General features: G+C 42.6%; 1 protein-coding gene across 2 annotated transcripts; it reads right to left on the bottom strand.

Annotated features, from left to right (window-relative positions):
* Positions 1 to 1,435: 1,435 nt before the first annotated feature.
* fbxo31 (F-box protein 31) lies at positions 1,436 to 9,970 on the bottom strand. 2 transcript variants are annotated; one of them, XM_042110038.1, is made up of 10 exons: positions 9,466 to 9,970; positions 8,503 to 8,574; positions 7,681 to 7,767; positions 6,705 to 6,781; positions 6,431 to 6,598; positions 5,948 to 6,022; positions 4,573 to 4,682; positions 4,164 to 4,317; positions 2,979 to 3,367; positions 1,436 to 2,871 (listed from the first exon to the last, which is right to left on the bottom strand). In XM_042110038.1, exons 1-10 carry the CDS (start codon positions 9,890 to 9,892, stop codon positions 2,649 to 2,651), a joined length of 1,782 nt encoding a protein of 593 aa, XP_041965972.1. In that variant the 5' UTR covers positions 9,893 to 9,970; the 3' UTR covers positions 1,436 to 2,648. The 2 variants fall into 2 exon arrangements, with proteins under 2 accessions (XP_041965972.1, XP_041965973.1); XM_042110039.1 differs by lacking the exon at positions 7,681 to 7,767 and having other exon boundaries at positions 9,466 to 9,969.
* Positions 9,971 to 15,942: the final 5,972 nt, after the last annotated feature.

Raw genomic sequence — 15,942 nt, 5'->3', positions numbered from 1 at the left:
TCAAGAAATAGCACCTCTGTAACTGGGTAAGTCCCTGCTTCATTCATTGCAAGCGCACCTGATTGATTAATTACCCACTATGTGGATACTGTTTTTTAGAATTGATTTAGATTAAGTTTCATTTGGTATAATTTGTATTTTAGTATATTTAGTATATTCTTTATCTTCTACAGTCCTTATTGCTTAGTTGTGTTTTTTATATTATATACTTTTAATTACTTTTTCTGCTGTTAGTGAATGTGTGTGTGTATGTTGTCTGTATGCTACTGTGACCTTGAATTTCCCCTAGGGATCAATAAAGTATCTATCTATCTATCTATCTATCTATCTCTAGCAGTGACATGGTAAAATAAGTGTACAATGCTGCCAACTAGCTGTTAATAAGTACTTTGCCGTTTTTTAACGGAGACATTTTTTAGCTGTCTCCTCATTGACTTCCGCTTGGACTGGTGACCACAAAGAGTTTAAACTGTATGGGCATTTATTTTAAGGCAATGTGCAGATTAGTACACAACATAAACGTCTAATATAAATGGATAAATAACATGCATCAAGAAGTACAATAGTATAAATGTAATATGAATTAATCATATGAACAATATAATAAAGAACATCAACCCAGAAATCAACTGCAGTTGAAAACTGGATTATAAATAAAAGGCTAAAGCAAAAACGGCTTAATTCAATCATTTCACAGAAGGCAGACTGTAGTATTAATCAGAGTGGAAACAGTGCACCCCAGAGCTGCTCATGACCTTGTCTTTGAGTCTGCTTGTAAATAATTGTGAATATAAATATTGTTTCCGACCCTCACCAGAAGGGCGTTTTAGACATACATATTCGAAAGAAATGAATTCCAAAGACAAATGTCAGGTAACATTTAAAGGACACCATATCCTCAAAAAATGTTTTTATGTGTCTCTCTTCCATCACATATTATCACATTAGATAAAGTGCTAAATCACTGTGGGGAAGTCTTTCAGATGATGCAGAGTAAACCCAATTGGCTACACATACAGCAGGCATGATCTGGAAAAAGCTAAGGATCCCAGGTTTGTCTCTGCACATGTTCATCTATTCACATGAGTGTGTGTATGTGTGTGTGTGTGTGTGGGGGAGGGGGGGGGGGGGCGGGGGTGGGGGGGTACAGCATGTATACTGTGTGTATGTGTGAGACTATAAATCACTACCCAGAACTATTCCGGTGCTCCTACTGTGGCTAACTTGTTTTTTGTAACCATCTCACCAGTAGGTGGTGCCCATTTACACCATGTCTGTGATGTCCGTTGGTCTCCTTGCCTTCAGACCCTCTAGGAAGGATTACTTGCCAGACTCTTCAATGTGGTTCAGAATGTGATATTGGGGATTTAATATTGCATTAAAGTTGCATCATAGGTTCACGCCCACAGCTTAAGTGGCCAGAATTATTACTACATCACATAAAGCAGCTTTAATCAAAAATAAGCGCAAACATTTTCTTCCAAGTCATCTCAATAATCAAAATGCCTTGAAATGTTCTACATAACATGTCAAGTATAATTCCTCAGAAAAAACATGGTAATATTCATGCATTGCTATTGTTGTCAGATTATAGGAAGTTAACAACAGCTACTGAAATGCTTTGCCATACATGAGATTCATACTGAGCAGGCTGACTTCAGCGACGGAGTGCTTGTGGGGTCAATAATTTAAATAGTAACACAGTCTATGTTTTGAAGGCAAAATATGGGTTTCAAAACTGGTGGATGTGAAAAACCTAACACACATAGGTAAATGAGTTAAGTTTCATGTGGAAAAAACTCACTTTTGCTTCAACTTTAGTACTTTTCCAAAAGGTTAAATTGTATCCCAGCCGTCCCATGTGTTTTAACTTAATTTATCTGAGGTCAGAGCAGGTGAATATTTCACAAGTTTCAAGTCAAGATGATCCACATTGCGATACAGCATACTGCAAACACAGCTGCTGCGGACTGTTCCAGTGGAAGAGGGCACTAGTCTTCAGTGTAGCAACTCATACCAAGTGAAAGAAAGAATATGTGATATAAAGACATCAGACAAACAGAGTAGTGGAAGAGGGAAGAGTAAAAACTTAAGTTAAGCATAACATACAGAAGTAAGAGAGTCTTAGTTAATTTATTATACTGCCAAAGAACTTGTAATAAGTGAATTTAGATTAAACATATTTTGATTAATTGAACTCAAAGACTCCCAACAATATTCTGTGCAGAACAGTACGGTTTCAACAGCATTATTTATCCACGGACCTAACTACTTCCTTGAGTTGAATATAATTATAACATGAATTAGAGGCACACATAGTCTTTATTCTCCAGAGTCCATGGATGTGATGTCACCATCATTGTCTCCAGTTTACAAAAATAAATTAATAAAAAGCTGATAAGAAAGCCTTGGTATAGTACATCCTGTGTGGCCATGCTGCTATAGAGATATCCTTTGTGAAGTGCGTGGGTGTTGCTGTGCCTACTGGGAGGTTTCAGGTTGTGTGGATGTATGTGTATGTGTGTGTGTGTTTGAATGTATATGTGTGTATGTCAGAATATGATAGCAGTAAAGGCAAGTGTAAGTGTGTTGGCCATGTGTTCTGTTGGGATAGAAGCCCGGAGGAGTGTCTGAGGAGAGTGTAGCCATTAGGATGTCCAGGACTGCATGTTTTGAAGCATGGCTTCAAAACGCTCCATGCTTGGGGCCACAGCCTGAGCCAGTGGGTCGGTCAAGCGGCTATACAAACTAAAGGACTTCAGCTCCAGCCAGATAAAGCCGAAGCGGTTGTCATCGAACAGGACGAACAGGCCGGGTGTGCGCTCCGGACTGGTGAAGCCGTGTCCTGCTATGAGGCCTGTCCCGTAAAAACTACACAAAAGACACAAACACACAAATGAATTAGGATTGTCCCTGGAACAAACTCTCACCAGACAACTTGAATGTATATGTGAAAGTGCTTGGAGGACGAGCCTCACCACATTCGGCAGGACCTGGGGTATTCCTCATTGCGGGCGATCACGCCAAGCGGCAAAACGAAGGGCTGAGCCTCCGCAGCAGCTCTGCTGGCACCTGAGGTCGAGGTCGAGGAGGAGGAGGCGGAGGCGGCGGCCTCCGCACCGGGTGCATCTGCAGTCACGGTCACTGCCATTGCCTCGTCTCCTTGGGCCTCCGCAGCAGGGCTCTCCTCGGGCCCGTCCACCGGGGCCTCCTCGCCCTGCGCCTCCTGCTGCACCTCCTCATGGAGGCCCAGCACCAGCCGCGAGATCTCATCCCCACTGCACTGCCGCTCCAGGTCGGGCAGACGCACTGGCCGGTTTAGGTGCACCACCAAGGTCAGTTGGCCCGCAGGCACATTGGGGTCCCCCTATGACACAGGCATCATTCATCATTGACCACTAGCCACCGGCAAAGTATAAGTCAGGGACCAGGGTAATATAAGACGACTGGACCGAGAGCCTGGGAAAAAAACTGCCTGGCATCTCTAATTATAACCTGCTGTAATCCCTCAAACACACTCAGCTATAATCTGACCCAGATGGCAACACACCACATCAATCCTCTGGCATGTTGCATCGGTTGTGAAGACACAGCTCTGTGCGCAGTTTTCACGTTTTTTGTATTTGTTATTTTTTTAAAAAATGTATTTGTCATGTCTTGATGTCAGGGGAACGCTGGCGACTATGCCGCTCCATCCGGCATCTTTTTGGGGGCAGCCGTGGCCTACTGGTTAGCGCTTCGGACTTGTAACCGGAGGGTTGCCGGTTCGAACCCCAACCAGTAGGAACGGCTGAAGTGCCCTTGAGCAAGGCACCCAACCCCTCACTGCTCCCCGAGTGCCGCTGTTGTTGCAGGCAGCTCACTGCGCCGGGATTAGTGTGTGCTTCACCTCACTGTGTGTTCATTGTGTGCTGAGTGTGTTTCACTAATTCATGGATTGGGATAAATGCAGAGACCAAATTTCCCTCACGGGATCAAAAGAGTATATATACTTATACTTATCTTTTGTCTTGTTGTTAAGTGTCTTGTTTGTGGAGCGCTTTGGGTTGCACTCTGTGCATGTTAAATGTGCTTTAAAAATAAAACTGACTTGACTTGACTTGACTATGTGTTACACTGCTGAGGCAGACTGGATTAGCATAGGAGAGAGGAACATGGCTCACTGTGAGTTTGGTGGCTTTGGCGCAGGTCCCGTGGAAACTCAGCATGATGATCTCCAGCCCATGGCTGCCGTAAGTGCCCTTGAAGAGGCCAGGAGGCAGCAGGTCTGACGAAAGGTGTGGAGGCAGGTATATGCGCCGGTATGTTAGGCAATTACTAAAAAAAAGACAAGACAAATTATGTTAACGAAAAACCATCCCCTCATCATAACATGAGTAAAGTATAGACGGATCTTTACACTGGTCATTAGACTGCACATATTTCCAGCTGAATACTTTTTGGAGATATTGTTTTTTTTTTTTTTTTTTTCAAATCTGCTGGTGGCAATATTGGATTATTTTCTTTTCTGGAAAACATCTGGCTAACCCACTGGTGTTGACTGGCAGACACTGCTACATCTAGTTCACTCACTCGTACTGGCTGGTGTAGATGAACTTCATGAGAATCAGCTCTTGCATGTGCTCATGAAAGATATCCTCCAGCGTCCGCCCCCACTCCTCCTCCAGCCAGGTCCTAAACTCCTGTGAGTTTGATTAGGTATATGTACCCAAACATTCACATGCATGCACAGACACGTATACATATAGTATACACAGCTGAGTTTAACCGTTGAGATTGACAGTACTTTCCCTGTACAAATGGCATAGTACAAAGTACACCTTGGATATGAATCACCTTAGCTAAAATAACCTCTGGTTTTGGGTATATTGCAGTACATTTTGGAAAGTTCAAGAACAATATTATCCCAGGGAATTTAAACACATGCTGATAAAATGGCAGAGCCCATTTTTTCTGGGTGTTTCCCTATGTAGTGATTTATGTTAACATGTCTCACCAGCCAGCATGCAGGCTGAATAGAAAGCCACTTAACAACCGCAAATGAACTTGGTCCCTTTCAGCCTTCTAAACAAACTCAGATCAACGACTCAGCATTTTTTGTACATATGTGAACACGCCAACTGAACTGAGATAACCTCAGGAAGTAGTCTCGGCACGGTTCACTTTGAAGTCCGCGACACGGTTATCATTATCTGTGCATTGTGAACACAAATCCCCCTGGGTTCTCTTTCACATTTTGCTTGCTAGACTATTTTGGTCTACTTGACTTGCCATTTCCAAAAGAGAAGGCATGCTGTTAATTATATATATATATATATATATATATACATATATATATATATATATATATATATATATATATAAAAACTATTATCATTAGGATCGTGATAGGCCTACTGACATTTGTAATTTGACCAGTATAGCCAAACAAGTGTGTTATAACGTTAGGCTGAATATCTTTTCATCCATCCAAGCTATTGGTAACTAACTTGTAGGTTGATGCAGTGTTTGTGCATACTTGTCTGTTAAAGTATGCTCCAGATCTGAGGCTTTACCATGGCCATCTGTTGGTATATTTATTGTTAGACTGTATATAATGGTCCCATAGTTTGGCCACAATGGCAAAAAAGGCTACCTCCATGACAGTGAATGAAAACGCTCACAGGCTCACATATTAGGCCGAATTTTCATAAATGTGCTTAAAATATAAGAGTTGGTTGAATGAATCAGATCCCTCCAAATGTGTAGACCACCTATGTTCTATTAATTTTTCAACGTCAGTGAAAGATCTGGTTACCAGCTAATTTTATGTTCTGCGCTGAATAGCTTTGGAGAGAATAAAAGACATTTTCTGTGAGTTTTTAACAATTCTTCTCTTTCATTCATAACTGTAATTCATTCTTGTGCTCAAATGTCTGTAATCTCATAAAATAGGATATATTCTCACCTCTTGGCGTCCTCCAGGCATGCGATGGTGATCAGTCTGATTGCATTTAGTGGAAAACTCATCTTTTTTCACAATCTGAAAACAAAAACACATACACAAAGGCTGAAGGGTCAGAGTGTCTTCAAACTTGTTGTACATAGTAAACATTTGATGTCTAAAAGACCACAGTTCTGTAACAAATGCAGCGATGACTGATATTACTAAGTTACAACACAGGCATGAGCATACAAGTGCAAGTATATTATGAGTGATGAGTGGACAACCATGATCTCTTGGCTGATAAAGTTTTTCTTTAAACGAGAATTTTTCTCAAAAACAATTTCATAAAATGGCCAGGGGATGGAGATGGAATATATTTCTGACATGCTCATTTTTCTTTTTTGTGTGCCTCCCAACTTATGTGACATAAATGACACACGTCTTCAACGCGCGTCAATGTGCATGGTGGAGCCACTATCCTACCCCCGCTCCATTGCCACCCACCTGTATGTCCCCTTTGTGTGGCCCCTTGTGGCCATACATGCACTCCACACTAGCCCGGCTGCTCTCCCACATGTGGATGCGGAACAGGGGCCTTCGTCTCATGGGGTCCTCAACGCGAGGGTCGTGAGGGGGCAGGTACATCCATCCGATGATAAAAAGCCCATCCACCTGAGAAAGGCAGAGAAGGGAGTAATGATGAGCCCCCCGAAAAAATGCCCCAATAAACGTCAAGCCTTATTCATGCACTGATTCATAACTGGTTGCATTAACATACCACTACGTTGAGCAGTCCACCGTACGGGCCAATGTCTGGCTGCCAAAGCCCTAGGATGTGTCTGTATGGGTACAGCACTGCAGAACAAGATAGAACAAAAGAAAAAGGGGAAGGAAGACATTGTGAATAAGGCATTTCTAAATCTATTTGGCTTATTTGGTCATAAGGAGGTCATTTGATTAAATGAGTGACACACTTGGGCAGTTTCATTGAGTTCAACTGCTATTAATGATTCCTGTAAAATCCTGGTAACATAAATGACTCCTGTAATGTATGGTTAATTATTAAAACAAAAACAAACAAAAAAACATGGTATGTTCATGCAGACCCAATGAAAAAGTGTTTCTGAAGTTTTTTTTTTTTTTATGTTTTCTAGACTAACCTATGCCAAGAATTCTTCATAATGGGACAAATTGAGCTGTTTGCTGCAATGGTAGGTATATCAAGCAGGGGATGTAAGTCAGTTAATGGTTTTTTAACAATCCTCAGAGTGACCTCTTGTAGTAATTAGGTTCTGTAAGCTTTCTAAAGCCAGGACCAAATCTCCTGTCATTGTCATTGCAGAAACCAAGAGTTATCAATCAATATATATGTTACTGAAGACCGCCTTTAATCGACTAAATAGGACTAATGGCTAAGGTGTTTAGCTATTCATGGTTGCATGGCAAAGAATTCATTTTAATTGAAATACTTGTATGACAACAGTTGAGTTAACAACAAATCAGAGCAGAGGAATTAGTTGATACAGGACAGCAAGCAGTCAAAAAACTTTCCCACAGCACAGTCACTCAATACTAGATAAAACATGATAAAGAAGTCCATAACACAATATTTTCATAAACAAGTCATTATAATGCATAATTTAAGAGACTGAAAAGAGAGAGAGGCCAACAGAGGCCAACTTGTCTTCAGTGTGCGAAGAAAAGCTTGAGAAAGTCACACCCATGCATCGCACTGTGGCGTGTGCTGTACATACAGCGTGCGTAAACATCCCGATAGTCCATGTGCTCGTAATCGGGGAGCAGCTTCATAAACCGGCCGGACTTCACACGTGGCGACACACCTGCACAGGTACACAGGGTGAGCGCACCACAGGAGGAGAGGACACAGGTGCACTGGTCACTAGGGGCAGGGGATGGGGCAGGGCAGGGGAGAGTTTGGTGTGGTGTGATGTGAGTGAGCCCAAATGCTAAATGGTGACAGAGGGAGAACTGAGAGAAGATCACAGGAAAGGACAGTGAACAGACCTGCTCAGTCGTAATACTGAATACTACAGGACAGCCATTTTCTGAGTGTGACAAAAGGAATTGATTGCTGTAACAACAGTTTTATGACTAATAAGATGAACAACCTGATCATGTAGTAACAAAAAAAATGACTACACTGCCCAATCTTCCCACTAAAATGAACTTACTGACTGGTGCTCCCATTGTCCGTAACAAACTGATTTGTATTGCCTGTTTCAAACCTGCTGCTGAACAGACTACAACTGATCAACCTATGACCTCCCATTAGCAAATGAAAAAGCAAATGCCTAAACCTACCCCCATATGGCCTACCCACTGCACTGCTATTCTCATCATTTCTCTAGTGTGTAGCTCAAACAAGCATGAACAACACAAGAGTGAGTTAGCCTTTATCAGCTTGTCTGGATGGTTAAAACCACTAACCAACTATATTAATTTAAACAACATAAATATACCATCTCAATTGTAAAAGAGAGCACAAGTGCATGATGCTCACTACCTGTTAACAGTTCAGTGCAAATGTGTTGGCTGCCTGCCATAAGTGTACTTACGCTTGACATAAAGCTCACGGCTGGACACACCCACCAGCTCCATCTTGCGTAGGTCCTCCTTCATTCCAAACTCTGCATGCAGAAGAAACAATAAGTCAACTACAAATATCTAATATTGGCATAATACTACATTCACCATAATCTGAAGTATTGAAATGAATCTTGTCATATGCATATTTTCAAACCAAACGCCAAACTATTCATAGCATTATGTTCCTAAGGTTCCTATCTTACATTTGTTACATTATACCAAGTCAGGCCAGAACTAGATTAGTCTAATTACTGGACAACCCTTTAATTTAACAGTATCACCTTTGTCCACAATACATACACACTGGACAGCTGTACACACTCCACCATCTGTGCCTTTTACAGAGGATGGGGTGTCAAAATCATTTTTCCTCGATGTCATCTAAATCTAGGCTCAACCCTGTACAGAAGCAGCTGGTACTAGGCTAGGCCTATACACAAAGCACATTGTATGTGGGTTTACAACATGCAAGCTAATTTTACGAATAACTTGCCATCTAAAACACAAATTTGTTCCAAATGCATTTGAGATGTCACAGCCCAGCCAGTGTTGTAGCCTACAAGTCCGATCCGTCTCTGATCACATGCCAAGACTTGCTAAATAGCCTAACGTTAATTTCGGTGGAATGATTCCACGCTGTTCCCCGAGGATAGCTGTATGTTGACGCAAATGGTTATGAGGGTAAAACAAGTTTACAGCACCATTTTAAGGTATACAATTTATCATATAAGATAAAAAGATGGTGTTTGGTCATCGATAACTGCAAAATACAAAGGTCAAATGCGCCCTTGCACCCGCACATCCCTCCCCACGGCATATTTCACCAAAAGGCTAGGTCCTAGCTTTCGTTTTAGAAATGCGTCTAATAGTAGATTTATGTTTCCAATTAGATTACAAAATGTGAACTAGCCTATTCGCTCAGTCTAATTTACCCTTCGTGCATCTCCTTCTCCAAATGGTCTCCGTGTTGAGTATTTGCCTAAATTTCTTGCATACAAGAGCAAGATTTGGTAGCGCAGTGCCGGGTAAAGAGGAGAAGATTTCAACGAGAAGCTCTGGAGGAAGATCCAATAATGATTGTGGCTTGAGTCGACCAGCAGAATTTGCTTCCCCATATCCAAGTCTGTTGACATTTGCGCTGCACAGCGCAGTTGTGGCGTCAGGATCCATAGGCCTTGCAGCACCCTGGCTCTCCTGGCAGCCATTCCCTGCTTCGGCTTTCAGTTTACCGACGATTCTTTCCTCTTCTTCCTCGTCCATATCCAAATCAGAGTCACTTTGATCCTGGTGACTTGGCCTCTGTCGTCTCCGACACCTCCGTGACTGCCCCACTCCGCAGAGCCTGGCACACACCGCCATCCGTAGTCACCAAAGGAGCAACATTACATCACCACAACAGCTGTCAAGGCTGCAGTCTTCTGCTTCTGTTTCGATAGCTCTGGTCTGCGTGCCTGGGCGTGTTTTCATGACGCAAAGACGTTTTGTAAACGTCACGAAGAAATACGTGAGAACCAGAGCGGTAGTGAGAACTAAACAGTTTCGTCCTGTGTTGTTGAAATATGCATTACGTCTTTTTTCTTTAACGATGATAATAATAATGATAATAATAATAATAACTTGATTGCACATGTTTGCTGTGATTAGCAATATGCCAGATATAGCATATTAGGTCTTGAAATATTCACAAGAATCCATAGAAATTGAATGTAATTTGATCCAATTAGATAGATAGATAGATAGATAGATAGATAGATAGATAGATACTTTATTGATCCCCAAGGGGAAATTCAAGATATGCATTTGAGATGTCACAGCCCAGCCAGTGTTGTAGCCTACAAGTCCGATAGATAGATACTTTATTGATCCCTAGGGGAAATTCAAGATTCAATATTTCAATAATTCAATATTATGCAGATGTAGTCCACCGATTGAATTGAAATAGAATTGTAAAGATTTATACTTTTTTTGTAATTATTACATATTTAGTGTAGTCATTCTATATCAGAACCCCTGAAGTATAATCCAAATACAAGCATGAAACTTCATTTGAGACCAAGATTATGCTTCTACACAAAGGGGTTCATACTGTGTGCAGTATGCAGCATTTGATTGTCAATATGCATTTTGGATAACCAAAGGTCCTATAGGGAGTTTCCATAGGGCATTTTACATAACGCATGAGCATACCTGGGCAAATAATGGTCTAAAGTAGTTTTTATTCTATATTGATCTACTTTTGCACACAGCTTCACAAGACCTGATGCTAGGGCTCAGTTGTGTTTCTAAGTCATATCAAGTGACCAGAGGGCTGAAATGTGATCAGTTCAGAGACGCTTGTTATCCGGCAGAATGAGAAAACAATATTCTAGACTCTGTAACACTGTGTCAGTACATCAAAGTTTTTCTGATTGTTTTCCAAGAAACTATTGTCTTAGCTTTCCAAACACATTTAATTATAGTATGTAGGAACAATGATCTCCTAAGTAGATGATGTGCAGTGTCCGGCAAAAACTCAAAATGGGACGTACTGTATGCATAAGAATCAGGATTCATTTCTTCCTTATTGACACTTTCAGAGGGTTTCCAGTTGAAATTATCAACGCAGATACTTTTAAATCTGAAATGAAAATTAATTACCCTTATGTTCTACAAAATGTTGACTTTAAAACTTTTTTTTTTATATTATTTTTGTTGTGTTGTTGTTGTGTTTGTCCCCAAGTTACCACAAGCTCAATGTTGTTTTATATTTATTTCTAAACTCCCTTACAAAAATACAAGGATACAAGGAAGTTTATTGTCACATGCATATAGTTACTGGAAGTAAGAAATGCAGTGAAATTATGTCTGGTGTCAGCCTATTTGTGCATTAATGGGGGGGGGGGGGGGGGGGGGGGGTAAAAAGTGCAGTAGAAGAGGGGTTTAGTAGATTAAGTGGCAAGGGCTGCATAAAAAAGGTGGGGGAGGATTGGGATTGGGTGGGGGGCACCAACAAGGAGCACCCAAGAGCAACAGGGGCAAGGAAAAACTCCCTTACCAAGGAAGAAACCTTGGGCAGATCCACGGCTCAAGGGGCTAACCCAACTGCCAGGGGTCTTGGTGTGTGTGTTGGGGGGATGACAGGGGAGATGGGATAGTGTGCTGTGTATGTGGGGAGAGGGCAGTGTGCAATATGTGTGTTGGAGAAGCTTCCTCATGAGACAATGTGCTGTGTATTGGGGGGGGGGGGGGGCAGTGTGCTGTAAGTATGTTGGGGATGTGTGTTGGAGAAGCTTCCTGATGAAATAATGTGCTGTGTATGTAGGGGGGGGGGGGGGGGCAGGGACTTACTATTGCAAGCAGAGTACTGTATGTAATGTATGTGAGTGATGACAGTGAAGATGTGTGTGTGGGCGGGAGGGGAGTGGGGCAGTGACTGTGTGTGTGTGTGTGTGTAGTGTGTAGGTGGGTAGGTGGGGGCAGTGTGCTGTAAGTATGTAGAGGATGTGTGTTGGAGAAGATCCTGAAGACAATGTGCTGTGTATGTGGGGGGGGGGGGGGGGGCAGTGTGCAGCAAGTATGTAGAGGAGGCTTACTGTAGCAAGCAGTGTGCTGTATGTATGTGAAGTGATGACAGTGATGATGTAAGTGTGTGTGTTGGGGGGGGTCAGGGACTTACTATTGCAAGCAGAGTACTGTATGTAATGTATGTGAGTGATGACAGTGAAGATGTGTGTGTGGGCGGGAGTGGAGCAGTGACTGTGTGTGTGTGTGTGTGGGTAGGTGGGGGCAGTGTGCTGTAAGTATGTAGAGGATGTGTGTTGGAGAAGATCCTGAAGACAATGTGCTGTGTATGTGGGGGGGGGGGGGGGGGGGGGGGGGCAGTGTGCAGCAAGTATGTAGAGGAGTGCTGTATGTATGTGAAGTGATGACAGTGATGATGTAAGTGTGTGTGTTGGGGATGGGGGTGGGGTGGGGGGTGGGGGGGCAGAAAGGCTAGGCAATCAAGGACATGGGTAGATGGAGGAGAAATCAAAAATAATAAATAAAAAGTGTGCAAAAGTTGGAGAAAGTCAGATATGTGTGTGTGTGTGTGTGTGTGTGTGTGTTTTGACGTGTGATGAAATAAGAAAATAAATAAAAGGTCTGTAGCATATGGAGAGGGATGTAAACTTTGAATTTCCTTAGCTGACGAAGGAAGTAGAGTCGTTGTCTGGACTTCTTCAGAACATATTGAGTGTTAACAGTCCATGTTAAGTCTTCAGTAATGTGGACACCAAGGTATTTAAAACTTGTGACTCTCTCTACAGGTTGCCCGCTGATCATTAGTGGGGTGTAACTGTAGATCTGCTGCTGCCTTCTGTAATCCACTACCATTTCCTTGGTTTTATTGATATTCAGTGTCAAGCTGTTAGATTGACACCACTGTGCCACCTCATCAACCTGATCCAAGTAGAACTGTTCATTGTTGTTACTAATCAGGCCCAAGATCACTGTGTCATCTGCAAACTTGATGATGGAGGTATGACTACTGTTGGCTTTGCAGTCATGTGTGTAGATGTTGTACAGCAGTGGACTCAAAACACAGCCTTGGGGAGCACCAGTGCTGATGGTTAATGAGTCAGATGTCAGACCCCCCACTCTAACCACTTGTGAACGGTTGGTGAGGAAGTCAAATATCCAGTGACACAGGGTGGTGTTCAGTCCTAAGGCCTTCATCTTTGTGACCAAGGTGAGAGGTACTATCGTGTTGAATGCTGAACTAAAGTCAATGAACAGCATCCTCACATAATTCCCGTTCCCCTCCTCCAGGTGAGTTAAGGTGGTGTGCATGAGGTTTGAGATGGCATCCTCTGTAGACCTGTTGGCTCTGTAAGCAAATTGGAGGGGGTCGAAGGAGGCAGGGAGGGATGAGCAGATAATGTTTTTCACAAGCTTCTCAAAACACTTCATCACTGTAGACGTCAGGGCTACTGGGCGGTAGTCATTCAGACATGATGGACTTTTGTTTTTCGGTACTGGAACAATAACAGACTGCTTGAGGCAAGTAGGAACTGTCTCTTGAGCCAATGATGTGTTAAAGATATAAGTGAACACAGGAGCTAACTGAGCAGCGCAGGATTTCAAAACCCTGTTAGAAATTCCATCTGGTCCAGTAGCTTTTCTACAATTTACCCTCCTAAAGGCATTGCTCACATCGACCTCAGAGACACAGAAAGGTGCATCCTCATTTGCTTCACATGCTGCAGCTAGTCCAATATAGTCTGTGTTTTTCATGTCAAAGCGAGCATAAAAAGCATTAAGTTCATCAGGGAGGGCTTTACTCACATTCATCATAGGAGGGGACTTTCTTTCAAAGCCAGTGATGGTTCGGAGTCCTTTCCACACTCGTGCTGGATCACCCTCCAAGAAATCAGCTTCAACTCTGTCTCTATAGCGCCGCTTAGCATCTTTAATTGCACTACGTAAACTATAAGATGCTGCTTTGTAATCCGTCATATCCCCTGAAATAAGCCCAGCATTATAAGTCATGGTGCGTGTCTTTAATGCCGTTCTCACTTCTCTATCCACCCATGGTTTCTGGTTAGGGAAGCTTCGGATCTTTACAGTTGGGATGATGGAATCAGTTAGCATATTGATGTAACTCAATGATACTTCCGTAAACTCATTGATGTCAGCAGAGTTCGTCTTGAACATCTCCCAGTCAACGTTGCTAAGGGCGTCCTGTAGCCTGGCTTCCGATTGGTCAGTCCAGCGCTTGACCTCCTTCGTCACTGGGGGGTCCGTCCGACTTCTCTGTTTGTACATAGGCAGTAGGAAAACAGCGGCATGATCTGATTTTCCGAAAGCTGGTAGAGACTTCGCTTTGTAACTGTTCTTGAACTGTGTGTAGCAGTGATCCAGTGTGTTGTCACCACGTGTAGGGAAGTGAATGTGTTGAATAAATTCAGGCATGGACCGGTTCAGATGTACTTGATTGAAATCACCGGCCACAATAAGCGCAGCTTCAGGGTGCGTGTGTTGTTGTCTATTTAACACTTCTTGCAATTCTGAAACCGCAGCATCTGTGTTGGCTTGTGGAGGAATGTAGACAGCGTTGAATATTACCGAAGTAAACTCACGGGGCAGGTAGAAGGGTCGACAGACGATCGCTAGATGTTCTAGATGAGGCGAGCAGGACTTTGAGAGAACGGTGACATTTCTAGGATCACACCACTTGCTGTTCGTCATGATGCAAACACCGCCACCTTTCGATTTTCCAGATTCCTCAGTCCTGTCAGAGCGAGCAGCAGAGAAAAACTCCACCGGAGTGATGGCACTGTCCGGAACAAGTTCAGTTAGCCATGTCTCAGTAAAGCATAGAATGTTACAGTCCCTGATGTCTCTTTGAAACTGTATCCTCGCTCTTAGTTCATCCATCTTGTTCACAAGAGACTGGACATTGGCTAGGAGAATGCTAGGCAGTGGAGGCCTATGAGCTCTATTCCGCAATCTGTTACGGGCCCCGGCTCGTTTTCCTCGGTGTTTTTTCCTTCTGCGCCGAGATGCGTCTCCATGGTTCCCTGATGCATCTCGGAGAATCTCAGTCGGCCAGGTAGAATCGTCAATTAAAACATCCCGAAACAAAAAAGGCAATTCATTTCCGATGTTTCGGAGTGTAACGCCATCATACGTAATCAGTGCAGTGGAAAAGTGCAAAAAATGCACTTTTAAAATGTTTTTTAAATGCAATGTTTGCGGCAGATTTGCTGCAAACTTGTGGTTTTTGGAAACAAATGAGTTCACTAGAAATGCAAACAACATCACTAGAGGCAAATTTCCATCAAAGTTCTGGCAACAATGAGAAGTTGAGATAATTATTGAATATAGCCTATGACTTAATAAAATGGCTAAGGCAGTGTCTATCTCATCATTATGGGGGGGTCATCGTTCCCTATCGCTAACACGTAGGCCAACATAGCTCCCCTGGATGGTTTAGATTGCAAGCTTACCGAACACAACTCAACAGATGAACAAACTACCGTGCAACAGTGCAAGCACTTGTGTTATAATAAGCTTTGTCTCTGTTCAATACGCCCATTATAGGTGTTTCTCCTAAATTCGGCAGTTAGGCTAATTTTAGCCTTAAAATTCTTTGTGAATAAGCTTCTTTTTGTTCCCACATTACAGAATGGATCCTAATTTCAGGAGGAGGAGGGATGGCCATGTCAGCCTATGTGACACAAAGGAAGCCAGAGATTATTATTATTGGTGGAGATCCTATTACCTAGTAGATCCTAGTATTCTGGTGTGATTTTGGCCCATTCTTTTAAACAGATAGTCCTTTAATATTGAAGATTCCAGGGGTCCCTCTTGTGAATCCTGATCTTTAGTTAACTTCCAAAACTGTTCAATTGGATTGAAGTCAGGGCCTTGATTTCCTTTCTCTGAAA

This window comes from Alosa sapidissima, chromosome 11 (genome assembly GCF_018492685.1).
Source record: "Alosa sapidissima isolate fAloSap1 chromosome 11, fAloSap1.pri, whole genome shotgun sequence".
In the NCBI taxonomy this organism is placed as follows: domain Eukaryota; kingdom Metazoa; phylum Chordata; class Actinopteri; order Clupeiformes; family Clupeidae; genus Alosa; species Alosa sapidissima.
The sequence above is the reverse complement of the archived record's forward strand: the minus strand, read 5'-3'. Positions and strand labels throughout refer to the sequence as shown.